Source organism: Myotis daubentonii, chromosome 5 (genome assembly GCF_963259705.1).
Source record: "Myotis daubentonii chromosome 5, mMyoDau2.1, whole genome shotgun sequence".
NCBI lineage: Eukaryota > Metazoa > Chordata > Mammalia > Chiroptera > Vespertilionidae > Myotis > Myotis daubentonii.
In genome coordinates this window covers 32,669,589-32,695,580 of record NC_081844.1, presented here as the reverse complement: position 1 = coordinate 32,695,580, position 25,992 = coordinate 32,669,589, and the positions used below count along the sequence as shown (strand labels likewise).

At 56.0% G+C, this 25,992-nt stretch overlaps 2 protein-coding genes across 2 annotated transcripts; both read right to left on the bottom strand.

Annotated features, from left to right (window-relative positions):
* Positions 1-1,176: 1,176 nt before the first annotated feature.
* Positions 1,177-11,052, bottom strand: PEAK3 (PEAK family member 3). The gene is given in 8 exon segments (XM_059699498.1): positions 1,177-1,310; positions 1,313-1,375; positions 1,446-1,523; positions 1,526-1,619; positions 4,200-4,495; positions 4,498-4,566; positions 4,569-4,735; positions 10,973-11,052. Coding segments are annotated over 8 exon segments (981 nt in total).
* A 1,581-nt stretch (positions 11,053-12,633) lies between these two features.
* Positions 12,634-24,101, bottom strand: LINGO3 (leucine rich repeat and Ig domain containing 3). The gene is made up of 2 exons (XM_059697269.1): positions 23,982-24,101; positions 12,634-14,747 (listed from the first exon to the last, which is right to left on the bottom strand). Exon 2 carries the CDS (start codon positions 14,690-14,692, stop codon positions 12,914-12,916), a length of 1,779 nt encoding a protein of 592 aa, XP_059553252.1. The 5' UTR covers positions 14,693-14,747; positions 23,982-24,101; the 3' UTR covers positions 12,634-12,913.
* Between the last annotated feature and the right edge of the window lie 1,891 nt (positions 24,102-25,992).

Sequence of the window (25,992 nt, the reverse complement as noted above, 5' to 3'; positions counted from 1 at the left end):
GCAGGTTTCAGGATCCTGGGGCCCTACTTGGCCGCCACCTCAGCAAGGCAGCTCTGGATGGCAATATGCCCTACCTCACCCACATCTTGGACCTTGAGGTCCCCTGTCCCGTCCCCTTCCCTGGAGTCACCAAGGCTAGAGGCTGGCTGGCTTCCACTTACCTGAATGGCCTCACCTCTGCCTGAAGCTTGGGGGGGGCCTGTGGGAGACAGCCAGGGCGGTATGGATGTGTGTGGATGTGGGCCCCCCTCTAGCAACTGTGCAGACCCTGTGCACCCCAGTTGCCCTTGGGGAGGGCCTCACAGTGCCATGCTGGAATAGGAGCACTCCTGGGGGAGACTGGTCCTGCAGTGGAGGGGGCGAGGTGGCGCTCAAGTCCCAAGATTGGCAGCATCCTAGCGCCACCTGCTGGCTGCATCTGGGCATTGTCTGGAAATTCATATCCAGGCCTTGGCTGGGAAGTAGGCTGCAAAGGGGTATCTGACAGGAAAGGTGCTGGGAGACGGTGGGATGGGACATCAGCTGCCTGAAGGATGGAGCCAGTTTTCAAAGGTTTGGAGGTACGGAGCTGGTCATACCTGGGGGTTAGAAACAGTCCCTCCAGGATCACCCTGTTTGGGGAGGAGGAGTAAGGAGGCATGACTGGGCCCAGGCAAGAGCAGTGGGACCCCTCAGGGCTCCTGTGTCCATTTTCAGAGGCATAAACTGAGTTCCCATTCACTCCCTCGGGTCCCCTGATGGGTATTGCAGGCCAGTTCATCAACCTGTGCTGGCACTGGAAGGAGTGTCCGTGCTCTGCTGCTGTGGAGACCATGATATCAGACCCCAGCACTAGAAGGACACCCTGGCTTCTGCTGGACGGTGGGGGAGGAGTTCCACACACATTGATGGATGGGAGTGTCCACACCGGGAAGAGGGGCAGGTGGCCCTGGCATCAGAAAGCCTCGCTGGCCCTGGCCTTAGTCCTGAGCCCTGGAAGGGGACACCTGCCTTCTTGGGGTGGACGTGGGTCTAAATACCCAACAAAAAAAAGGGGGCAGCCATTGGAGGAGGGACGCACCAGCCTTCTGGAAGGGGGGCACCGACCCTCTTGTGAAGGCACTGCCACCAGCCCCAGCCCTGGAGGGAGTGCCTACCTCGTGCAGAGGCCCTGGACAGGCACTCACTCTCGGAGGGTCAGTCCCACAGCAGTGCCAGGGTGCGGCCCAGTGAGGCCTTCATGGCCTCGGCCAGGTATCCACAGCTCAGCTGCTCCACTAGGTGCAGGACCAGCAGAGCGTGGCACACCCGCAGCCAGGGCCCAGCAGTGCTCCGCGGCCACACAGCTCCGGCCAGGGTCCCCAGGGCAGGGCCTGGGATGCCAGGTGTTCCGGATCTGCGGCCAAGGGCACAGGGCCGAGCAGACAGCCCAGGTGCAGTTCCTGGGCACCCAGAGCAGCAGGCACAGGGCCCTGGAGTCCGAGCAGTCCCGTGGCATTCCAGCAGCAGGTTTCCCGGCCGCAGCTCTGCTAAGAATGTGCCCAGGCCTCCAGGTGCTCCAGGGCCGTGCTCAGCTGCAGCGGCAGCAAGGCCAAGGTTTAGGCGAAGTCTGTGGGCCTCTGTGCTCCCATGGGACTGCTCTAGGGCGCCTCTCGGGCAGTGCACCCTCAGACACCAGACCACAGAGCCTCTAGAGCAGCGGTTCTCAACCTGTGGGTCGCAACCCCTTTGGGGGTCGAACGACCCTTTCACAGGTGTCGCCTAAGACCATCGCAAAACACGTATAATTACATATTGGTTTCTTTTCTTTTTCTTTTTTTTTTGTTTTATTGCTCAAAGTATTACAAAGAGTATTACATATGTCTGCTTCCCCCCCACCCCTTGACATTCCCCCGGCCTTCCCTACCCCCCAGTGTCTTATGTCCATTGGTTATGCTTATATGCATGCATACAAGTCCTTTGGTTGATCTCTTATCGCTCCCCCCAAACCTCCCCAGGCTTCCCACTATAGTTTGACAGTCTGTTCAATGCTGCTCTGCCTCTGTATCTATTTTTGTTCATCAGTTTATAATGGCTTTTATTATCCATAAATGAGTGAGATCATGTGGTATTTTTCATTGACTGGCTTATTTCACTTAGCATAATGCTCTCCAGTTCCATCCATGCTGTTGCAAATGGTAAGAATTCCTTCTTTTTTACAGCAGCATAGTATTCCATTGTGTAGATGTACCACAGTTTTCTAATCTATTCATCTACTGATGGGCACTTAGGCTGTTTCCAGATCTTAGCTATGGTGAATTGTGCTGCTATGAACATAGGGGTGCATATATCCTTTCTTTTTTTTTTTAAATTTTTTATTTATTGCTTAAAGTATTACAAAGGGTATTACATATGTGTCCATTTCCCCCCCCCCCGCCCTAGACAGTCCCCTAGCCTCCCCTACCCCCCAGTGTCTTATGTCCATTGGTTATGCTTATATGCATGCATACAAGTCCTTTAGTTGATCTCTTACCCCCCTACCTCCTGCCCCCCAACCCTCCCCGGCCTTCCCGCTGCAGTTTGACAATCTGTTTGAGGCAGCTCTGCCTCTGTATCTATTATTGTTCAAAAGTTTATAATGGTCTCTATTATCCATGAATGAGTGAGATCATGTGGTGTTTTTCCTTCATTGACTGGCTTATTTCACTTAGCATAATGCTCTGCAGTTCCATCCATGACGTTGCAAATGGTAAGAATTCCTTCTTTTTTACAGCAGCATAGTATTCCATTGTGTAGATGTACCACAGTTTTCTAATCCATTCATCTACTGATGGGCACTTAGGCTGTTTCCAGATCTTAGCTATGGTGAATTGTGCTGCTATGAACATAGGGGTGCATATACCCTTTCTGATTGGTGTTTCTGGTTTCTTGGGATATATTCCTAGAAGTGGGATCACTGGGTCAAATGGGAGTTCCATTTGTAGTTTTTTGAGGAAACTCCATACTGTCTTCCATAGTGGCTGCACCAGTCTGCATTCCCACCAGCAGTGCACGAGTGTTCCTTTTTCTCCACATCCTCTCCAGCACTTGTCGTTTGTTGATTTGTTGATGATAGCCAGTCTGACAAGTGTAAGATGGTACCTCATTGTTGTTTTGATTTTCATTTCTCGGATGATTAGTGACTTTGAGCATGTTTTCATATGTCTCTTGGCTTTCCAAATGTCCTGTTTTGAAAAGTGTCTATTTAGGTCCTTTGCCCACTTTTTGATTGGATTGTTTATCTTCCTTTTGTTAAGTTGTATGAATTCCCTATAAATGTTGGAGATTAAACCCTTATCGGTGATAACATTGTCAAATATGTTCTCCCATACAGTGGGCTTTCTTGTTTTTTTGTTGATGGTTTCTTTTGCTGTGCAGAAGCTTTTTATTTTGATGTAGTCCCATTTGTTTATTTTCTCTTTAGTTTCCAATGTCCTAGGAGATGTATCGGTGAAGAAATTGCTTCGGCATATGTCTGAGATTTTGTTGCCTTTGGATTCCTCTAGTATTTTTATGGTTTCCCGTCTTACATTTAAGTCCTTTATCTATTTTGAGTTTATTTTTGTGTATGGTATAAGTTGGTGGCCTAGTTTCATTTTTTTGGATGTATCTGTACAATTTTCCAAACACCATTTATTGAAGAGACCCTTCAGTGCATAGGCCAGTGCTCTAACCACTGAGCACCAACCAGGGTAAAACAAACATCTGATGAAATGTGGTGACACTTGCATCATAAAGCCAGAGTGAGGATTAGATGAGTAAATGCGTCTAAAAGTTCTTAGAACAGCCCTGGCCAGTGTGGCTCAGGTGGTTGAGCATCATCCCATGGACCAAAAGGTCGCTGGTTTGATTCCCAGTCAGGACACATACCCAGGTTTCGGGTTTGATTCCTGGTTGGGGTGTGTGCGGGAGGCAACCGATCAATGCTTCTCTCTCTCTTTCTCACCCTTCCTCTCTCTCTAGAATCAATAAAAACATTAAAAAGAAACATTTAAAAGGCCTTAGAACAGCGCAATATAGAGGAAATGTTCAATACATTTTGGAAGTTGATGATGATGGTTATTATAGTTATTATTATTTAAAGTGGTGGCTGTCAGCTGGCTGTGGCTGGTAAACTCAGTGGCTTTCTAGCCAGAATCTACTGGGGAGTGAGTTAAAATTGCAGATTGCTGGCCCCTGAGTGGTGTGGGGAGGGAGTTTTAACAAGTCTCCCAGGTGATGGAGAAACGTGGTTCCCAGGGCTGTTCGTTGGCTGTGAAATAAGCAGGTGTGGGTCTGCCTAGGAGGGAAAGTTGGAGAGCCCCTGGCAGAGGAGCGGTGATGGTGGGGCTCCTCTTGGCGGCCAGGCCAGGCCAGGCCTCATCCACCCGCACCGTGCGGTAGTAGAGGGCATTCTCGCTCTGCTCTCCATGCAGGAGGGGGGGCCGGGTGCCCCCCAGGACCCGAGTCGGGAGCCAAGCACGCATGGCACAGAAGCCCTCCAGCTGCCAGGCCTCTGGTCGTGGAAGGACAGGCCCAGCTCGGTGTCCATCGAGCAGAAGGGCAGCTCTGCAGGGGGACAAGTTGGCCAGTCTTGTCATGGCCTGTTTGACTCTCATCCACCCTGTGGGACCCCAGAAGGGGCCTCTGAGGCTGGCCTGCTGGGAGTGGGGCTGGGGCTGGGAGCCCTGTCGGGGGGCAGCTCAGGGTCTTCTTAGGCAGGGGTGGGGGCAGGGGCTGTGGGTCAGCTGAGGAGGACCTGTGGGAGGAGAGCGTGAGAAGGGGAGAGGATGCACAGAGTATGGGGCCCTAGATACAGGACTCCAGCCCTCAGCCCCGTGTCCCCATCTCTGAAATGGAAATAACACTAATAGCCAACTGCCCTGTGCCTTGTGAGGTAGGATGACACCTGTGTGCAGAGGCGGAAACAGGCTTAGAGGAGTGACCTTCAGTGGCAGAGAAGCCCAGCGCTAGGTGACCCCTCCAACCCCCACCTCCTTGTGTGGCTTTGGGCAGCCCCCTGCAGCTCTCTGAACGCCAGTTTCCTCAGAGTTTTACAACCTGGTGAGCCCAGCTTTTTTTTTTTTTTTTTTAAACAAAGGTAGTAAAAAAGCTAATATAATTGACTTAAAACCATCATTAGGCAGAGAGTATCTTCAATGGTAATTAGAGAGTCTATCCTTTCTCTCTGGCCACCTGGGAGGGATCTGGTTGCACGCTCCCCCCCCCCCTCCATAGCCCAGGGTCCCCTTAGGTGGCTCAACAAGGGTGTCGAATGTGGGCGAATCAGCAAGGTGGGGGCATTGGGTCTCGGGGTCTTGGTGAGTGGCTTGGAGCTGCTCATGCTGCTGAGTAAGTGGGGGGCATGTGTAAGTGGGGGGCATGTGTAAGTGGGGGGCATGTGTAAGTGGGGGGCATGTGTAAGTGGGGGGCATGTGTAAGTGGGCATTTATGGGGTGTCTGTGAGCGGTTAATGGTTGTGGGTGAATGTGCAGGGACCTCGGCGAAAGCAGGGCAGTCTCACATACCTTGGCCCTCTTGCCCAGCCTTAGCCCTGCTGTGTGATCCTGGGGGGGTTTCTTGCCCTCTCTGGGCTCCTTTCTTCATCAGCAAGACAGGGGTGTTGCCCATCCGTATTTCAGGGTGGTGGGAAGCACCTGGTGCTTTTGTGACATGGGTAGACTGTCCAGCCGTAAGGGTGGGCCAACGGGGAAAGCTGGGGACCAGCAACAATATGCAGGGACCTGTGCTTGGGCCTCATCCCCAGAGCTCAGCCTCTGCAGGCCAACAGCAGCCCCACCGCCAGCCCTGCCCCACCCAGATTCCAGATCACCCGACCTGGAAAAGGTGCTGCTTCTGCCCTCGTCCTGCCCCAGCACTCCTCCCGGAGCCTCCTACCTTCAGGGCAGGAGCGACTGCTGGGCAGGCGGCCTTGAGAACAAACTCCGAAGAGCCGCCGCCCCTGGCCTCCCAGGACAGTCTGATCTGTCACAGGCAGCGACCTGGAAACCGTTAGCCTAGAAGGCCGGGTGGGGCGGGAGCCTTTTTGCCTCCGGAACCAGCCACACACTCCCTCAAAGGTAGGCACAGCGTCTCAGGCAGAAGCACAGCCTGCGTGCTAAACACCAGGAAGTGGGAGCCAGAAGTCAACAGTCCAGGGCTGACAGCAGGGCAGGGGCAGGAGGGAAGACAGGTCGAAGTCCTGAAGGTCACTCCAGGTGGGCGGCAGTGGGTAGTCCCAGGAGATGAGGGGGAGTGAGAAGTTTCAGGTCCCCCACGTTTGGGGAGGGCAAGGAACCCCAACGAAGATTGTTTAGTGAGAAATCCAACCAGGGCTCTTTTTTCTGTGGCTTTCATTTCCTGGAGGACCACTTCCCCTTCTGTGGGACCATCTGAGAAACCCCCAGTGCATGGCCCCCCTTACCCCCCCACCCCCGGACCCCATTCCAGGATCTTCAGACCAGGATTGTGCTTTGGGCGGGTGCTGCCCTCTTGGGGCCTGACTCTGTTCTGACTTGCTATGTGACCTATGCAAATCCCCAGCTCTCTGTGTTCAATGAAGAAAAGTGTCTCCCCTTCTCTTGGCCACACTAGCTAGATTTTTCTTTAAAAAAATTGAGCCCACCCTAGCCAGTTTGGCTCAGTGGATAGAGCGTCCGCCTGTGGACTGATGGGTCCCGGGTTCAATTCAGGTCAAGGGCACATGCCTGGGTTGCAGGCTCCATCCCCAGTAGGGGGCGTGCAGGAGGCAGCCAATAGATGCAGGAAGCAGCCAGATTTATCTCTCTCATCACTGATGTTTCTATCTCTTTCTCCCTCTCCCTTCCTCTCTGAAATCAATAAAAAATATATTTAAAAAAATAAAAAATTGAGCCCTGCCCTGGCTGGGTGGCTCAGTTGGTTGGAACACTGAACTATGCATCAAAAGGTTGGGGGTTTGATCCCTGGTCAGGGCCTGCACAGGAGGCAACCGATTGATGGTTTTCTCTCACATCAATGTTTCTCTCTCTCTTTCTCACCCTACCTTTCTCTCTCTAAAATCAATGAATGTATCCTCGAGTGAGGATTAAAAATTTGAATCATCTGAGTTCTGGCAGTAGTGGGTGCACCGCTGGGTTGGGTGCCGACTTGACAAGATCAAAGCTGAGGAGGTACAGAGAGATAGAAGGGTCTTGGATTTGATTGACAATGCTTGTCCAGGGCAGTGGTCGGCACACTCATTAGTCACCAGAGCCAAATATCAACAGTACAACGATTGAAACTGCTTTTGAGAGCCAAATTTTTTAAACTTAAACTCTATAGGTAGGTACATTGTTATTAACTTAATTAGGGTACTCCTAAGGCTTAGGAAGAGCCACACTCAAGGGGCCGAAGAGCCACATGTGGCTCGTGAGCCGCAGTTTGCCGACCACGGCTCTAGAGGATAAACTGCTGCCCTGGCCGGCTTGGCTCAGTGGATAGAGCCTCGGCTGCAGACGGAAGGGTCCTGGGTTTGATTCTGAAAGGGCACACGCCCGGGTTGTGGGCTCGATCCCCAGTAGGGGGCGTGCCAGAGGCAGCTGATCAATGATTCTCTCTCATCATTGATCTTTCTTTCTCTCCTCTCTTCCTCTCTGAAATCAATAAAAAAAATATTTTTTTTTAAAAAGAAGATAAACCACCTTAAGAGGATGTGGCAATATACTGAGTAAGCTTTCTGAACCTGAATGGGACAAGGTGGAACCACAGAATCCGTTAAAGAACAAGAAATAAAGCGGACCGACTTGGCCTTATAGTACCTCCATGAGAACGTCTGACACCTGGCTCCTTCTTCCTGGATGGGTTTTTAAAATGTACGTAGGTACAACATGTTTTCTTTCGGGCTCCTAATTCAAGTCTTCTAGCGATAAATCAACACTCAAAAATGTATACCCACGTAGCCTGGCCGGTGTGGCTCAGAGGTTGAGCATCATCCCATGAACCAGGAGGTCACGGTTTGATACACATGCTGCCTGGCCTCCATCCCCAGTGGGGGGCGTGCAGGAGGCAATCAATGATACTCTTTCATCACTGATGTTTCTATCTCTCCCTCTCCCTTCCTCTCTCTGAAACCAATAAAAACATATAAAATATATTTTTTTAAATGTACACCCACTTGGTTTGTGGAAGCCAAGTGCAATGACAAACAGATTTCTCAGAAATGCAGAATATTTGGCTCTTTGAACTTAAAGTTCTTCATTCACTGGCTTGTGCTTAAACATGTTTGGTTAAACATGTGCCTTTAACTCTAATTTAAAAATATATATATTTTATTGATTTTAGAGAGGAAGGGAGAGGGAGAGAGAGAGAGAAACATCAAAGATGAGAGAATCATTGGTTGGCTGCCTCCTGCACGCCCCCTACTGGGGATCGAGCTTGCAACCCAGGCATGTGCCCTTGGCCGGAATCGAACCTGGGACCCTTCAGTCCGAGGGCCGACGCTCTATCCACTGAGCAGAACCAGCTAGGGCTAACTCTAATTTTGCTTTGCTGTCAGAATTTAACACTTCACAACTACTTACAGTTATTCTGTGACAGAGGTGATTGAAGATACAAACAGAAAAGGCTAAGGAAGAGGAAGCCAGCACAGGGAGACATGCACTTCTTGTATACCCCGCTCAGCGGCGGAGCCTGAGCGGCTGCATATGGAGCCTGGAGGTGTAATGGACATTTAGAAGCCCAGTCACTGACTGCTGGGATTCCTGAGCTTCCTCATGGTGTTTGCAAGCTTTGGATACATTTATAAAGTTTTTGTGCTTGTTTGTTTTTGTAATCCCCCCTGCAGGACATTCTTAGAGAGAGGAAGGGAGAGGGGAGAGAGAGAGAGAGGGAGAGCCATCGGCTGCCTTCCAGGGATTGAACCTGCAACCCAAGCATGGGCCCTGACCGGGCATCAAACCGGCAACCTTTCAGGGCACAGGCCGGTGCCCAACCACCCGAGCGAGCCACTCCAGCTGTGCTGGATACAGTTATAGGTATCTGACCCGTCTCTCTGCCGTCCCTACCACTTCTTTTGATGCCTCTGGAAATGCTGTTTAGCTCGATGGACCACTAGTTTTTGTCCAATAACAGGATTTATTTTACACTCAGACACCCCATAGCCCTTCAAGATATAACTGAAACACCGTGGAGTCACTATTTAGTTATGCATTTCTATGAAAATGTGTATTTTGCAAAACACATATATTTATCTCCAGGAATTATTTGCCTTTGTTATGTAGTGTCTGTCTTGTTCTCTATTCACCATGTCAATTCTGTGGGAAGAGGCCCTGGCTTATACTTCTGTATCCATCATTGAAAAACCAAGGACACTGAATAATTGAAATCTCTCTTCTCAAAAAAAAAAAATGAATCATCTGACTTCCCTTCCCCCCACCCCCACCTCAAGAATAAGCCAAGGTCACCCTGGCCGGTTTGGCTCAGTGGATAGAGCGTTGGCCTGCGGACTGAAGGGTGCCAGGTTCGATTCTGGCCAAGGGCACATGCCTGGGTTGTGGGCTCGATCCCCAGTGGGGGGCGTGCAGGAGGCAGCCGATCAATGATTCTCTCTCATCATGGATGTTTCTATCTCTATCCCTCTCCCTTCCTTTCTAAAAATCAATAAAAATATATTTTAAAAAAAAGCCAGGGTTTAGAAAATGCTGAATCTGTACCTGGCTTGAACTAGGGACTCAGTAGACCCCATGCATGGAGAAACTGAGGCACACGAAGCAATCGGTTCTCCTGCTTTTGCTGCAGGAGGACTAGGAAAAATAAGGCCTGTGCCCCTCACTTTCTGGCTTCTTTGAAATCAGGCATGGAGGAGGCACTCCAAAGCCCCTGACATGTGCCTATTTTGCAGAGCAGAACAGAAACCTCCCCCCTCCCCCTTCCTCAAATGGGGAAACTGAGGCCCAGAGAGTAACATGGGGAGGGAGGCAAGTGAGAAGCTGCTCTTGGCCATGCTTCTGCTGACTGCTCTGAGTTGGCCCAGCTCCTTCCAGAAGGAGCACAGGCTTTCAGAGGCCAGCAGAGTCTGAGCCCTGACCCCGACTCCGTGCCTCAGCTTCTCATCTATCAGGTGAAGGTCCGAGAGAGAATGAAATGTGTATTTGTATGACATTCAGCACTGAGGACTGCCTGCCTTTCCCCAGAGCCCCAGAGACCGGAAAGGTGATGGGCCTCTGTCAGAGGAGACCCGCCCCCAAGCTCTGGGGGAGGAAGCCACCAGCTCCAGAGGCTCAGTGGTGGACTAGCCTCACTTCTCCTTTCCCCCCATTGCTGGCTCTGCCACCGGGTGAAGCATGGGGTAGGGGGTTCCCGACAGCAAGTCCCACCTGCCCTTGTCGGCACCTGCCTCTCCCTGCAACCTCCGGCTCTCCGCCCCCCTGTGAATGGGACCACAGCAGGATCCAGCTCCCGGGGTCGGGGTCGTCATCAGCATGAAAGGAGTTAACACAGGGCGCAGCCTGGAAACAGCGTGGTGCTCCTGAAGTTCGACCTCTAACTTTTCACCATTCACTCTCTCTCCACAAACGTCCCGGGATGCAGGGTCAGCTTTGGGGCTGGAGCCAGGCAGCTCCCCCTGGGGACGCCTGCAGCCCCTTATTCCTCATCCATCATTTCTGCCCCGGCTCCTCCTCTTGTAAAATTTTTTAAAAACCTGAGGTTTGAAAACACACACACACACACACAAAACCTGAGGTTTGTTATTAAACTGGTTTATTTTTTTATGATTCCAACCAAATACAGCAGGATGGGGTGGGAGTCTGGGGGGGGTGTCTTGGTTCATGTTGGAACGGGGCGGGGGCGGGCAGAGGGGCTGGGAGGTCCCACTCTGTGTGATGTTCTGTAAGTCCTAACACTGCCGAGAACACACCCCCTCTCTTCTTGATGATGCTAAAGGCACTTGGATGTCATTTTGAAAGGCTCCCAGGGTTGTCATGGCAACCAAGGTCAGGCGAGTGCTAAGGGAAAAAAACGAGTCGGCTTTGCCCACCTTGCGTGGGGTATGCAGCTGCTGGACACCCCCTCACTCACAAGTGGTGCTAGGATGGAGCCCCCACCCTGGCTGGCCATGATCAGCGACCTACACCCCACCATGCTGGCCTGTGCACACTGTGGGGGCAGGACTGGGGCCTCTGGCATTCCCAGCCACAGCCCAGAGAGAACAGCCCATGTCCCCGTCTGAGTTCAGTCTGAACCCTTTGCTCAGTACCTCCAGGGTTGGCCTGGCTTTCTCTCTGGCTCATCTCAGAAGATCTTGAGGGATCCGGGAACCAAGACCACCAGCAAGCCTGTCCATGGGCCCCGCCTCTATACGTGGCGATGGGTTTTACAGGCCCTCAGTCACCAACCACGATTATGCAGCGGGCGCAACACCGCTGGCTTTCAGCCTTCCTACAAGGTCCTTGTGAGCACCGTCCTAACCTTCTGGTTTGAGGCCAGCTCCTTTCTGACCGAGGTCAGGCCCCACGTTTCCTGTGCCCCTTCCCCCAACGGTGCCTTAACTGTGGTCTGGCTGAGGTAGAGAGTGTGGGCAAGAACCAGGCCGGGGGAGGCCGGGCCACGGGCAGTCCCCGCCTGTGTCTGAATACGTCCGCAGTGCCTCAGCTCCCGCCTGCCCGCCCGCAATGACGGGAAGCTCCTTTCTGAAGAGCCATGGGGCAGTGGCCTTGAGGAAACTTCCTCAACCTGGGCTACAGCCTCTGAGTCTCTACTCTTTGGACCTTGAGTGGCAGAGACCAAGGTGCTTCTGTCACCTTCTCTCAACCAACCAGGTCCAGGCCTCCCTGTAGCCTGACCCCCTGTCCAGGCCTGCTCCCCATGGCTGCCCTGCAACGCACGGAACAGGGACCCCGAGAGCCGCTCACATTCTCTGGCCCCATTCCCCACGTGAGCAAGGGGACACGGGATTGGCTCGGGATTGGAGGTCACGACAGCTGGCTTGCTGGAGGACACCCCAGAAGCTATGCTCCTGGCCAGGGACCAGGGAAGCTGCCCCTCTGGCATGGTGTGGGCTCGCTAACCAGATGGCGGCTCTGAGGGCGGTGGAGGAACCTGGTGAAATGGCTTCTCCTAGTGGCAGCCTGCCCTGCGGGGCCCGTGGGTCCTGGTGGAGGGAGTCGGGGGCCAAGGTGGGGCCGGCGTGTCTGGGATCACCTAGCGTGCTGGGCACCCTCAGGGTGAGCCTGACCAGCTTAACAAGACCTTAGCCCAGCCCCCAAGATACCCCCCAGAGTTGGCCAGCTGAGCAGGAGCTGGCTGTGTCCCAGGTGTGAGCTATGTGTGACTCAGGTGTGAGCTGGGTGTGTTCCAAATGTGGGCTGCTTGTCCCAGGTGCGAGCTGTGCTCTCACATGAGTCCTGTGTGCCCGGGGTGAGCTCTGGAGCCTGGGGCACCTGTTTAGTGCCAGGTGTGGGTGCTCCACGGTAGAGCTGTGTGCCTCATTGTGTCCTGGGTGTGAATGTGTGTGCTGGGTGTGAGGCGTGGGGCGTCCAGGGGTGAACAGTATAGGCTTTTGTGCGCCCTCCAAGCGTCCTGAGTATAAACTCTCTCCCCAGGCGTGAGCTGTCAGGGGGCCCTGGGGCAGCAGCGGTGTGCCTCTGGGTGAGTGTGGACTGTTAGCAGTGAGGACCCTAGGTTTCTGAGGCTCCCCCCACCCCCCACGCAGCTCAGTGACCACTCAGGGCCAGGAAGACAGGGGAAACCTTAGAAAATGCTCGAAAGACTGCAAAAGACACATCCCGATGAAAAAGGTCCTGTGGCTGGGCCTCTACAAAAAAAGGGAAGTGCTGCCGGGAGTCAGCTTGCAGCCCCTCCTCTGGGAAATGCATAGGTGTCATTGGACAGGCCAGCGAGGGGCTGGTGGGACAGAGACGGAATCTCCTGGCGCCACCGGGAGCCCGCAGCCCTGGGGGGAGGCCGCGCCCAGGGCCCCTCAGATCATCTTCATGTTGAACTTGCGGGAGCTTCCCTGGCCCGCGCCGGCGGCCGGACCATCCACCTTGCGGAAGGAATACTCGACTGAGAAGTTGTTCTTGTGCTGCCCCCGGCCCCGGCTCCACACGAAGAGCAGCAGGAAGCAGAAGAGGACGACGCCCAGGAAGGTGATGCAGCCCATGGCTGTGGACACCAGGATGGTGGTGAGGTCCAGCGGGAAGCGCGCGGCCGCCAGGGTCTCGTTGCGGCCCTCGCCCAGGGTCCGGTTGGCGGCAGGCTCGGGCTGCACGGTCAGCGTGGCGAAGTAGGTGTCGTTGCCGCCCGCGTTGCTGGCCACGCACGTGTAGGTGCCGCTGTCCTGCGGCCGCGCGTCCAGGATCTCCAGCGTGCCCCCCGGCAGCACGCGCGCCCGGCCGGTGCTGGCGCTGGTCACCGCGCTGTGCTGCGGTGTCACCCAGGCCACGGTGGGCGCCGGCTCGCCCTCCGCGCGGCACTGGAAGCGCACGTCCTCGCCCGCCGTGGCCGTGACCTGCTGCAGCCGCCGCTCTCGGATCTTGGGCTTGCGGCACACGAAGTACTCGAAGAGCGCGGAGTCCGGGAGGTTGCGCAGCGCGTCCCCGCGCACCTCGGCCGGGGTGGCGCAGACCGGCAGCCGCCCGTCGAAGTTGAGGGTCTTGCGGCGCTGCACGATCCACAGCAGGCGACAGTCGCAGGCCAGCGGGTTCCCGTCCACGCGCAGCGTCTCCAGCGTGTTGACCGAGTGGAAGGTGCTCTCCTCCAACGTGGACAGCAGGTTGTTGGAGAGGTTGAGCAGGCGGATCTGACGCAGCCCCAGGAAGGCCTGTGGCTCGACCACGGCCAGCAGGGCCCCGGCCAGGTGCAGCTCACGCAGGCGGATCAGGTCTCGGAAGGACCCGCGCGGCACCGTGCTGATGGGGTTGTGCGACAGGTTGAGGCAGGTGAGGTGGGCCTGGTGGCGCAGCGCGGCGGCTGGCACGGCGGTGATGTTGGTGTGGGTGACCGACAGCGAGGTCAGGTTGAGGCCCTGCAGGCTGCCGGGGGCCACCTCCTCCAGCAGCGGCCAGTTGTCGATCTCCAGGTGCAGCAGGCCCGGGAGCCGGCGGAAGTTCTGGTCCTCCAGCGCGGCGATGGCCAGGTGGCGCAGCCGCAGCGCGCTCAGGCCCCGCAGGTAGCCCAGCGACTCCCCCGACAGGGCGGTGAGGTTGCAGCGCTCCAGGGTCAGCTCCTCCAGCGCCAGCAGCCCCGCGAAGGCCCGGCGCGAGATGAACACCAGGTCATTGTCGCCCACCTCCAGCCGGCGGAGGCTGCGCAGGTCCTGGAACGTGTAGTCCAGGAGGATGACCAGCTTGTTCTCACTCAGGTCCAGCAGCGTGAGGTTGTCCAGGCGCGTGAAGACCCCCGGCGGGATGAGCTTGAGCAGGTTGCCCCGCAGGCGCAGGACGCGCAGGCGCGGCAGGTTGGCGAAGGCGCCCGGCTCCACGTGCGCGATCACGTTCTCGCTCAGGTCCAGCTCCTCCAGCAGCGGCAGGGCAGCCAGGTCGCCGGGGTTCAGGCAGCGGATGCGGTTGCGGCTGAGCTCCAGGAGGCGCGTCTCCGCCGGGATGCCCTCAGGCACTGCGGTCAGCCGGCGCCGGGCACAGGCCACGGTGCGCGTCTGCGCGGTGCACTCGCAGCGAGCTGGGCAGCCCCCCGCCGGGGGCGGGGCCGCAGGCAGGAGCAGGAGCTGCAGGCTCAGGACGCACAGCCAGCAGGTCATGGTGTGGAGCCTAGGGAGCCGTGGCTTAGGAACCCGCCACCATCTTCATGGGCACCTGGGGGCGGGGGCAGCATTAGCACCGGCGTCTTGCCTCCCTGCCCCGTCTCAGTAGTGCCCACGAGAGCATTTATCTACTGTGGGACCCGCAATCCCACTCCTGGGTTAAGCACACACAACCTCACAAAAACCTATACCCCCATGTTTACAGCAGCAGCATTCTATTAGCCAAAATGTGGCAACAACCAAGTACCCAAACATGGGTGAATGGATGAACACAGTGCAGACCACCCACACACGGGACTATCATTCAGCCATGAAAAGGAGTCAAGAGCACCGACATTCATTACAACACCATGGGCCTTGAAAACACGGTGCTCAGAGAGAGAAGCCAGACAACCAAAGGCTACACAGGGTGTGAGTCCATTTATGTGAAATGTCCAGAACAGGCACATTCCAGAGACAGAAAGTAGACTCGTGGTTGTCAGGGGCTGGGATGGGGATGGGAGTCTCATTTGGGGTGATGGAATGTTCTGGAATTTGATAGCGGTGATGGTTGCACAATCTTGTAAGTATACTAAAAGCACTGATTGTGCACCTTAAATGGATGGATTTTATGCCGAGACCGGTTTGGCTCAGTGGATAGAGCGTCGGCCTGCGGACTGAAAGGTCCCAGGTTCGATTCCGGTCAAGGGCATGTACCTGGGTTGCGGGCATATCCCCAGTAGGAGATGTGCAGGAGGCAGCTGATCGATGTTTCTCTCTCATCGATGTTTCTAACTCTCTATCTCTCTCCCTTCCTCTCTGTAAAAAATCAATAAAATATATTTAAAAAAAATAAAAATAAAAAATTACAAAGGAAAGCAATCACGCAAATATAATGTAAAAATTTTGGTACCTTCCCCTAACCCACCCCACTTAGTGAGTGCTTGGTATAAAGCAGGCTCTGAATACACTGAGGAACAGAGCAAAGGTAGATCCTGCCCTCTGGGGGCTCACATGGGTGGGGCCGGGATATAGACGGTCTACATGCCCCCTCCCGGCCCCCAGAGATTTTTTTTACCAGGCCTCCCACCTGTCTTGTCCTCCCTCTGTTACCTGTCTGCATGAGTCCAACCACCTCACGAAATTATAGGGTATCTTAAAGCCCTTGACATCGTTTCTCCTCCAACTGGGTTGTAAACTCTCTAAGGCAGTGGTTCTCAGCCGTCCTAATGCCGCGACCCTTGAATACAGCTCCTCATGTTGTGGTGACCCCCAACCATAAAATTATTTTCGTTGCTACTTCATAACTGTAATTTTGCTACTGCTATGAATCATAATGTAAATATCTGCTATGCAGGATATATTTTCATTGTTACAAATGGAACATAATTAAAGCATAGTGATTCGTCACAAAACAATATGTAATTATATATGTGTTTTCCGATGGTCTTAGGCGACCCCTGTGAAAGGGTCATTCGACCCCCAAAGGGGTCGCGACCCACAGGTTGAGAACCGCTGATCTAGGGTGTCTTAATCGGAGCCCAAAGTGTGCCTGCGACACGGTACCTGATCCATGAACATCAACACTCAGTACTTTTTAATGGAAATAGTTTGATCAAAACTCCGTCACAGAATTCTGAGACCCATTCACACAAAGTTTAATAAGAAAAAAACACCCACAGGTAATGAGACCAGAGGATGCACGGATAGAGGCTGTGGGAGGAAGCAGCATGGATGGACGAGCCCGGTGACCAGGGTTGGTGAAAGGGCGACTTCAGACCTGGAACGGTGACATGTGAGCTGGGACTCTGCACTGGGTAGAAAGGGGTCCCCACAAAAGGTATGTTCACGTCCTGATCCCAGGACCTATGAACGTGGCCTCATTTGCAAGTAGAGTCTTTGCAGATGTGCTTAGTTGAGATGTGGTTACGCTGGAGTAGGGTGACCTAATGGAATGACTGCTGTCCGTATAACAAGAGGGGAATTTGGACACACGTATAGATACACACACGTGAAGATGGAGGCAGAGCAGGGGTGAGGGGTGGGGAGAGAGCTCCTGTAGCTGAGAATGTGGTCCCACCACGAGGACATCGAGGGACCCCTGGTCTGTAGGAGGCCGTAGGTCTTAGGTGCCTGTCCCCAGCTGGGGAGCATAATAGGGAGACGGAGGGAGAGGGGCAAGAGCTGGCTGACTGTGCTCTCTCACTGCCATCGTCCTAACCCAACCTGGGCATTGCACGGAACATACGCCTTCCCCACGGCAAGCCTCCCTTCCGAGGATGTTTTTCTAGGTCATTCTCTCCCATGTTGTTGCCCTGGAAAGCACATGGTGAGGCTGTGTCCCAGGTGGGGACAAGAGCCGGAACGGATGGCTCCCTGTTCAGCCGCCCGTCTCACGCCTCTGGCAACGTCCCGCCTTCAGCTTGTCCCTGGCTCTGAGGTCACTCCCAGGTCCCTGCCGTGCCTGCTCCCTGTGGTCATGTGGCACTGCCCCCTTGCCCAGGAATGGGGGACAGGACCTCAGCAGCCTGCTCTGGAGGAAGTGACACCTCCCTGGCTCTGTCTCAAGGAGTAAAGGGCTGCCACTTTTCAGCCCCCCAAATACAGACTCCTTGTGGGCAGAGCTGCCTGGTATGTTCTTTCTGCAGGAGAGAATTTCACACCCCTAGCATAAAATTACAAGTCCTCCCCAGGGCCCACAGGCCTTGCACAACCTGCCCCCCATCTTCCTGCCCTCACCTCCTCCCTCTCTACCCCTCACTGATTCTGCTCCAGCCACACCGGCCTACACATTGTTCCTCCAACATGCCAGGCACCAGCCTGCCTCAGGACCTTTGCATATGCTGTGCCAAACACCTTCCCTGCAAGGTTCTCTCCCTGACTTTATTTTGGTCTCACCCCAATGTCACTAGTTATTTTCTGTACTAACGTCCTCACCGTAGTCTTCCTGAAATGCTATTTCAACCCTAATTTGCCCTAGCTGGTTTGGCTCAGTGGATAGAGGGCTGGCCCTCAGACTGAAGGGTCCCAGGTTCGATTCTGGTCAAGGGTACATACCTCAGTTGCAGGCTCAATCCCCAGCCCTGGTTGGGAAGCATGCGGGAGGCAACCAACTGATGTGTCTCTCAAGTCGATGTTTCTCTCTCTCTGTCTCTCCCCCTCCCTTCCACTTTCTCTAAAAATCAATGGGAAAATATCCTCAGGTGAGGGTTAACAACAACAACAAAAATAAATACAATAAACCCTCGTTTAATACATCATCATCATCATCATCACCATTATGGTGAACACTTCTATAGTTTTTACTGTGTGCCAGCCTGGGGCTAACGGCTCCACCTATATTGTACCCTTTAGTTCCCACACAAGCTCATGGGGGGGGGGCTGCTGTCACCCCCACTTTACAGACGGGAACACTGAAGCTCAAAGTAACTTAAGTCACCAGCTCAGGTTCACACAGCCCTGAGCCCACAGCTCAGGTTCCCCATAGGTGGCAGGGGGAAGTCTCAGGGCTAAGTGGGTGATAACACGCGCTAATTTTTATTTTTATTTTTTTACAGTCCTGGCAGCTCAGCCAGCTACAATTTAAAACACAGTTCTGTTTTTGCTGGACCCATTTTTATCATCGCCCCCAGAGATACCGTCATGCTGGCGCCCCTTACGTGTCAATTCAGGTACCAAGTGCTCCGAGCATTTTCCAGGTGCCGGAGACAAAGAGGTCAACTTCTGGGAGCTGACGGCTATAAAACAGCCTCGCCTGCCTTGAGTGCGCAAGTGGAGAGAAATAAATCCAGGAAAAGGGCGATGGCTGGTGTCGAGGGATTGCAATGATCTAATTATCTGAGAAAGGGATGTTCGTGCAAAGACTTAGCGGAGGACGGGAGCCAAGCAGATGGCAGCAGGAAGGACAGTCCGTGGAGGGCACAGCAGAGGACGCCTCCGTGAGTGCGGCCGTGCGGGGCGGGCATGGAGGCCGAGGGGCGGGCGCTGCAGTCAGGGAGATGAAAATGAACTTTTCATAAATTTTCGGTTGGAGAGAATTTTAAAAAAATAGTTGCCATAGAATGTGGCTGAGGACAAAGTCAGGAAGGAAGTACTCAAGTGATGAAAGGTGGGGACAGCTAGGGCACAGCCACGGCGACACAGTCACAGGGAGGCTGGCGGGAGCCCTCAGTTCTAACGGGCTGTGTGATCGCGGATGAAAAGCACACCCTCTCTGGACCTGGCCTGTCCAAGGAAATAAGAACCCTTGGGGCGTTGGAGCTCCAGCTCCATAATTACTCCCAGGATGAGAGGACAGCTGGTCAACGGGCCAGGCGGCGGGGGGGCCACTCAAGCTGTGACCCAGTTTGTCAACTCTAACCTCACCCTCAGGCAAGGCCCTGTCATCTCCTCTATGGGGGGTCAGGGGGTGCAGGGAGGGGACTTGAAGCTGGCCTAGAGCTTCTGAGGCTCCCCCCTAAGGTTCTGCCCCCCCCACCTTGAGGGATTGCCTGGTTCTTAGAGAGAGAAAGTGGGGACTCTATTCTCCCTGCAGGACCCCCTTCCCTCACTTTCCCGACACTGGCCAGGCCTGAACCTGGGAGGACAGGCAGGAGGGTGGTCTCAGGTGGAGTGCCGTGTGCGGACTGCAGCCAAGATGCCTGAATGCCCCCAGGTCCTGCCACTCTCAGATTAAAGGGCTGGGCACCCCAAGCCAGCAAGGGTCCCTCCCTGTCCTCTCCCTGGAGGCTGGGTCTTACCGAGGGGTAGAAGACCAAGACTCACAGCTCCCGATTAGGATCGGATCTGGATTCCAGTCCTGCTTCTGCAGGGCTCCACACCTCCTCCCTCCCCAGAGACCTGCACCCACCTGGGGCCTCTCCTCCTGTCCTCCCATGACTAAGTACCACTGTTCACTGATGACTCTTCACCCCCCCCCCTTTTTTCTGAGAGAGAGAGAGAGAGAGTGGAACATTGATTTGTTGTTCCACTTTTTTATGCATTCATCGGTTGATTCTTGTATGTGCCATGACCAGGGATTGAACCCACAACCTTGGTGTATCAGGATGACATTCTAACCAACTGAGCTACCCGGCCAGGGCCTCTCTGATGACTTTTGATTTTGTGTCTTGGCCACCACGTCTCCCCTGAACTCCAGCCTCAGGATCCAGTCACATCCCTGACCTCTCCCAGGAGGCCCCATAGCATCCCAACCTCAGCCCGGGGAACAGTAGTGATCCCTGCTCCCCCTTTCTCTCACAGGGGACGGTATCACTGAAAGTCCTCTCTCACATACCCAGCCAACCTGTCCCCAGGTCTCCAGGTGCCCTCAGCTCCACCTTTGATACCCCCCAGAGCCACCCCTATCTGCACCCAGCACAGGCCCCAGCTCACACCCCAGCACTCAACAGATGTTCTTCCTTCTCTGCCTCAGTATTCCCATTTGCAGAATGGGACTGGGGGTGTGTGAGGGTCTTTCCCCTACAGCACTGCTGACATGGGGGCCAGGCATTCGCTGTAGGGGGTTGTGTTGGGCGCTGTGTGGTATTGAGCAGACACCCTGGTACCCACCCGCACTCTGGGTCTCCCCTTCTCCTTCTGTCCTGGGCCCTGAGCACAGTGGCATCCTGGCCTACACGGGGTGCACTTCAAGTGCTCAAGTCAAAAACGATTCTCTCTCATCATTGATGTTTCTCTCTCTCTCCCTCTCCCTTCCTCTCTGAAATCAATACAAATATATTAAAAAAGAAGAAATCAACCGAGAAGGTACTTGTACCTGGAAAAGTCTCCACTGGGTGCCAGACAGGGCCAGGAACTGAGTTCTAGGCCCTGTTCTGCTCTTGGTCAAGCCTTTACCACATTCATTCATTCATTCATTCATTCATTCATTCCACAAGCACTTAATGGGCACCTAGTATGTACTAGGTGCTGTTCTAGTTCTTTCAGGAAACAGCTTTGAACAAAACAGACAAAACCCCCGTCATCCTGTCTATGGGTGAGAAACAGAAGAAAGAGTTAGAGACCACATGTGGGCATTGCTATGGAGAAAATCAACAGGGAAGGTGAGGTCTGTGGTCAGTAGAACAACAGCCCCCCCAAGAGCACCCACGGCCTAATTTCCTGGAGCCTGTGAACGTGACCTGACTTGGCGAGGGGGCTAAGTTTGCTGATGAGTGGACCCCGGATGGGGGAGATGGCCCTGGAGCACCCCAGAGGGCCCAGTGCATTGCAGGGTCCTCACCGGAGGGAGGCAGGAGGGTCAGAGTCAGAGATGGGAGGGGCTGTGCTGCTGGCTGTGAAGATGGAGGGAGGGGCCCCGAGCCAGGGATGTGGCGCCTCTAGAAGCTGGAAAAGGCCAGAAATGGTTCTCCCTGGAGCCTAAGGAAGGACCTGGCTGCCCACACCGGGTTAAGGACCCCTGACAATGTGAGATGGTACGTTTGTGTGGTTTTAAGCCACTGGACTTGTGCTGACGTGTCACAGCAGCCACAGGAGACACACACAGGGTCTCCGCCGCGCTGAAGAGGAAGTGGGCTGTATGCCGGCCGCAGGGGCTGGGAAGGCGGAAGGGGCCAAGTTCCCCAGGGGGTCTGCCCTGGGCATCAGCTGAAGTGAGGGGACCTACCCCGGGAGAGGCCCCGCAATCTGTGCACCACGGCAGGACCCGGGAGACAGGCCCCTCCCCTCCTCCAAGCCAAGCTGGCCCAGACGAATGTGCCATGAAGCTCTCAGCACAAGGGGGGGCAGACCGTGGCTGGGCACGCGAGCCCTTCTCCTTGGACCCCAGCCCCGTCCCATCCACCTCCTCCTCTGTTCTGAATGGACGTCCTCCCTCCCCGGCCACAGGGGTCACAGCCTCCCCTCCCCTCCCAGGACAGGGGACGCTGAAGACCCCTTTGGGCAAGACCAAGCCAGGCTGAGGCAGCGGCTGAACCTACAGGGAGGGCCGGCGAGGGGTGGCGAATAGATGCTGGGGGCTTGGCAGCTCTGTCCCCGGGGTACTCCTCTCTCTGTCCTCCCTTCACCACCCTCCACGGCCCCCTCACCCCCCACAACTGGGACTGGAGGGGGCAAGGGGAGCATGGTTTGGCAGGCCCTGGTAGCATCCTCATTCAAACTTCAGACTTGGGAGGTGGGGGCCCTCCAAGGCCTGTTTCTGGGGATACACTGCCAACGCCCCAGGACTGGTCATCCTGTGTCCCAGATCTACGCTCTCATCCATGATAATTCATTAAGCCCTAATTACCCTTCATCTGCTGTGAGTCCCTGTTAACCCTTGGAGGCCTGGGGGCCTCCAGACCCACTTTCCTTGCCAGCCTGTGGGAGGTGGAGGAGGCTGCCCACTGTGTACTGAGGTTGTCTGCCCACCTGCCCAGCCCTGAGGGCGGGAATAGTGGAGGCCATTTGGAGAAAAGGAGACGGAGGGTCCGAAGGGTCCCTGGCTCACCCGGCATAACTCCGCTTGGGAGTCAACATTTGAGCCTGGGTCTCAGGTCAGTTCCTCTCCACTAAATCCCAGAGCCCCGCTGGAGAGAGGAGGGCAGTGGGCTCTCCTCTGAGGCTTAGGATTGACACGCTGGTGGGCGGCTCCCTCGGGCCCCCCCGGGACAAGCTGTGTTTGGAGAGTGCGCTACCTGGTGACTCAGGGGCGCCGGGAGTGACAGCCCCGTGGGATGAGAAATCAAGCTGCTGCCTCAGATCTGCTTGTTATTCCCACTCGGCAAGGCACCTCCAGGTCCTGGGCTCCGTCTGGGGGCGGCGAGGAGCAGCCACCCCCATTCTACAGATGAGCACACTGAGGCTGAGCAGGTGCAAGGCCGAGCTGCTGTGATAGTGACGAGGGTAATATCAGTCCGCTATTCACCGAGCACCGAGTGTACAGCAGCACCAGGCATGATACGTGGCCATTTGTCTCCGCTCGTGGGAGGGAAATCCAATGCTCATGTTCATCTCAGAGCTGGAGCTCAGAGCGGGGCTGTCCTTTGCCAGAAGTCACCAGGTAGGACAGGGAACAGAGCAGCAGGAGGAGGAAGGCTGGGTTAACCCTTCTGAACCCCCTCCCGTGGCTGGGTGGCTTCGTCCTGTCACCCCACATAATCCAGATAGAGTGTGAGCGCTGCGTCTGTGGGGGAGCCCCGGGTAGGCTCCCAGGTCTTCCAGCTCAGGTCCTGTCTCCCTTGGCTGATGCTTGGAGGCAATGAGCCCACAGCCCACCTGGGTGCCGACGCCAGACGAAGACCACCCCCCTCCCCATCGGCACACCTGGTTTCCACGGCCTCATCCACACTGAGACCGAGTTCTCCACCTCTGGGCACTCACACACCACAGCCGTCCCACCTCCACACCTCCTCCACGGAGCCCTCCTGGGTTGCTCCAGGCCTCAGCCCTGCTAGCCCCAAAGGCCCCCATCATCAAACCCCAGAAGGCCCCTTGCCTGCTGCCATGTGGCGCCAGATGCCCCTTCCAACCTCCCCCTTCCGCCAGAAGCAAGAGGCTCTCAACCATCTCTGTGCACACACGAACTCACCAGGGGGCGCTGGTGAAAATGCAGGTTCTGGGGCCCAAGCCCCCAAAGTTCTGGTTTCTCAGGACTGGGGGGCTAGGGTATGTGAGTCTTTAGTTCCCAGGGAACATGTTGAAAAAACCAGTTTTAAGGTGCTCTCCAAAGGAAGGGCTGGGTCTGTTCTCTGCCCAGATCAAGGCATGAGGTGCTCCCCCCCCAACTTGTTGAATGGGGCTCCGTGGCCTCCCCTGGCCAGGCCCCAGAGGCCCAGCTTCAGGGGATGGAGAGAAGTCTCCCATCATCCTTGGTGCAGTTTGGACACTAGCCCACAGCGCAAGGGGCTCAGCCTTGCACCCCCAAATCCTCCCACAGGCTGAGCTGTCTCCAGGCCCAAGGATGGAGCAGGTCCCCAAATGCCCCTTCACCTTCCTGGCAGCTTGGCACCCACCCACCCACCCACCCGCTGGACCAGACCCTGGTGAGAGATGGACAGGAAGGAGCGGACTGGAGCCTCCATCCTGATTGTCCCTGTTCCCTAACCGGCTGGTGCCCCCTTCTTCCACCTATGGAGGGGGTGCATTCTGCCAGGCGTCCTCACTGCCCCCAAGAGACGCCCATCCGGCTCCCCATCCCTCTGCGCCCGGGTGGAGGGGCGGGGGGAACCCTAGCGTGGGGAGTGGCCCCCAAAGTTTCCAGGGGGAGCGCGGGGGCCTGGCGAGGGGCGATGTGCCCGGGAGGAAAGCGCGAGGCGAGTGCCTCCGGGGCGGGAATGGGGGCTGCGGGGCGGAGGCGGAGTGGGGTCGCTGGGCCCGCGCGGCCACTCACCTGGGCGGCTCCGCCGCGGACGAGGCGCGGGCTGCGGCACCGGGGCCGCTGGAGCCGACACGAGCCGCTGCCACCGCCACCGCCACCGCCACCGCCTCCCGGGCCCGCCGTGCGCGCTCCCGCCGGCGCGTGCCCGCCACCAACCTCCCTGTGCGCGGCGCGGGGACGCGCGGGGCTGTGCACGCAGCCTGCTCGCTAGCTGTGGGTGCCCGGGCTGCAGGTGCCTGGGGGCCGTGGGCGCGCAGGGACATATGCGCGCAGGTGCCGGAAAGTGCATCAGGCGTCATGGTGAGGCCTGGGGACCAAGACCAGAAATGAATGGGCCTCAGTGTGCTCCCTGCCTGTGTTGGGCGCGTCTGAGGACCCCTGTGGCCATGGTGGGGCTGTGGTGCAGGAAACGCAGGCACCCTAAACTGTGCCCTTCTGGGACCTAACCCCCTCTTGGATGCTCCCAGTCCAGGCCTTCACCACCTGGCACCTGGACACTTGCCCCAGCCTCTTGGAGATCCAGGACAGAGCTCCAGGCTCATTCTCCACGTGCTGCCCAGAAGACGCGTAACCACAGCCTCTAGAACCAACTCTGGCTCCCTATTGCCCCCAGGATCTCATCTAACTCTATCCTGCCTTCCTCCCTCCCTCCCCTCATTCAGCTCCCAGTGCAGCTCCTCTTTGCTCTTCCTCAAACATGCCATCCCCTCTCCAGGCTCAGAGTCTTCGCACGTGCTGTTCCCTCTGCCTGGCTGCAATGCCTGCCCCCCCCTCCCCCCCGTGAGCTTTCTTGGCCATTTGGTAATAACTTGTGTTTGTCTGACTAATGGGGCTTTTCCACCACTGAGTCCTCACCAGGCCTGTGCAGTATGAGGGCACTCAAGGATGTTTGCAAGAGAATGAGAGTCTTGCTTTTACACACAGCGAACAGTGTGGAGGCCCCCATGCTTGGGACCCTCATGTCAGGAGGGGCCTGCCTTGCCTGGTGAAAGGTGTCCTGTGGGAGCAGACATCCTAGAATCGCGGCACACTGGGGTGACGCGTCCCTATTCCTGACCCTCAGGCTGGGGTATTTGGCTCCCGTGTAGGAAGGACCTAGGGCAGAAATCGGACCAGGAGTGGGTGCCCTGACCCTCTGGGATGGGACCTGCCGGCACTGGCCAGGAGTGAGTGCTGCCCTGGTCAGGGGTTCACACTGTGGAGTCTGCGGGGGAGCCAGGATGTTACTGAGGAAGGTGGCGGGCATCCCCCATCATGCTAATAACCCCAGTTATTAGCAAAGGCCAAGCACTTCCTGTGTGCTGGTCTCCATTCTAAATCCTAGTAGAGGCCCTTCGCGCCTCACTGCCACCGATAAGAAAACTGAGGCTCAGAGATGCCATGTGACCCAAGGGAGAGGTTCAAGGCGGGCCTGGCTGCCCTGAGGGCTGGGGGCTTGTAACCTTGCACTGTTCCACCCCGAGCCTCCCTGACCACTGCGTCCTTCCAGCTGCTTCGATGGTGGCCTGGCATCAGCTCAGCCACCTGTGACTCAAGCAGGCTCTGTGCCCAGACTGTCTCACTGGCCCAAGGCCCAGGAACTGCGTCCCAGGAGGCACAAGCCAGGCCCCCTCAGGCAGAGGTGGGTGGTTCCCTTCCTGGCCCCCTGGCCCCCAAAAGTGCAGAAAGAGGACCTGAGCACCCCTCCCTCATGCATCCCCACCCCCAAGACCAGCCCAAGTCCCTGCACAGAGAAGTCATCGCTGGGACAAGCTATGCGACCTGGGACAGTCACTTCTCTTCTCCGAGCTTCCCTCTCTTCCTCCTGATGCCTGCCTCTCAAGGAAAGCTTATTGAGCACCTACTATGTGCCAGGAGGGAGAGATGCTGGGAGGGAACGGGGGACTTGCCACGGAAGGGGAGTGGAGTAGACAAACAAAATAATCATAAAGTGGGGAGGGAAACTCAGATACCCGGTGCCCAACTTAGGCTGGGGGTGAGGGGTGCTTCCCTAAAGAGGGGCTGCTGGAGGTGAGTCCTACGG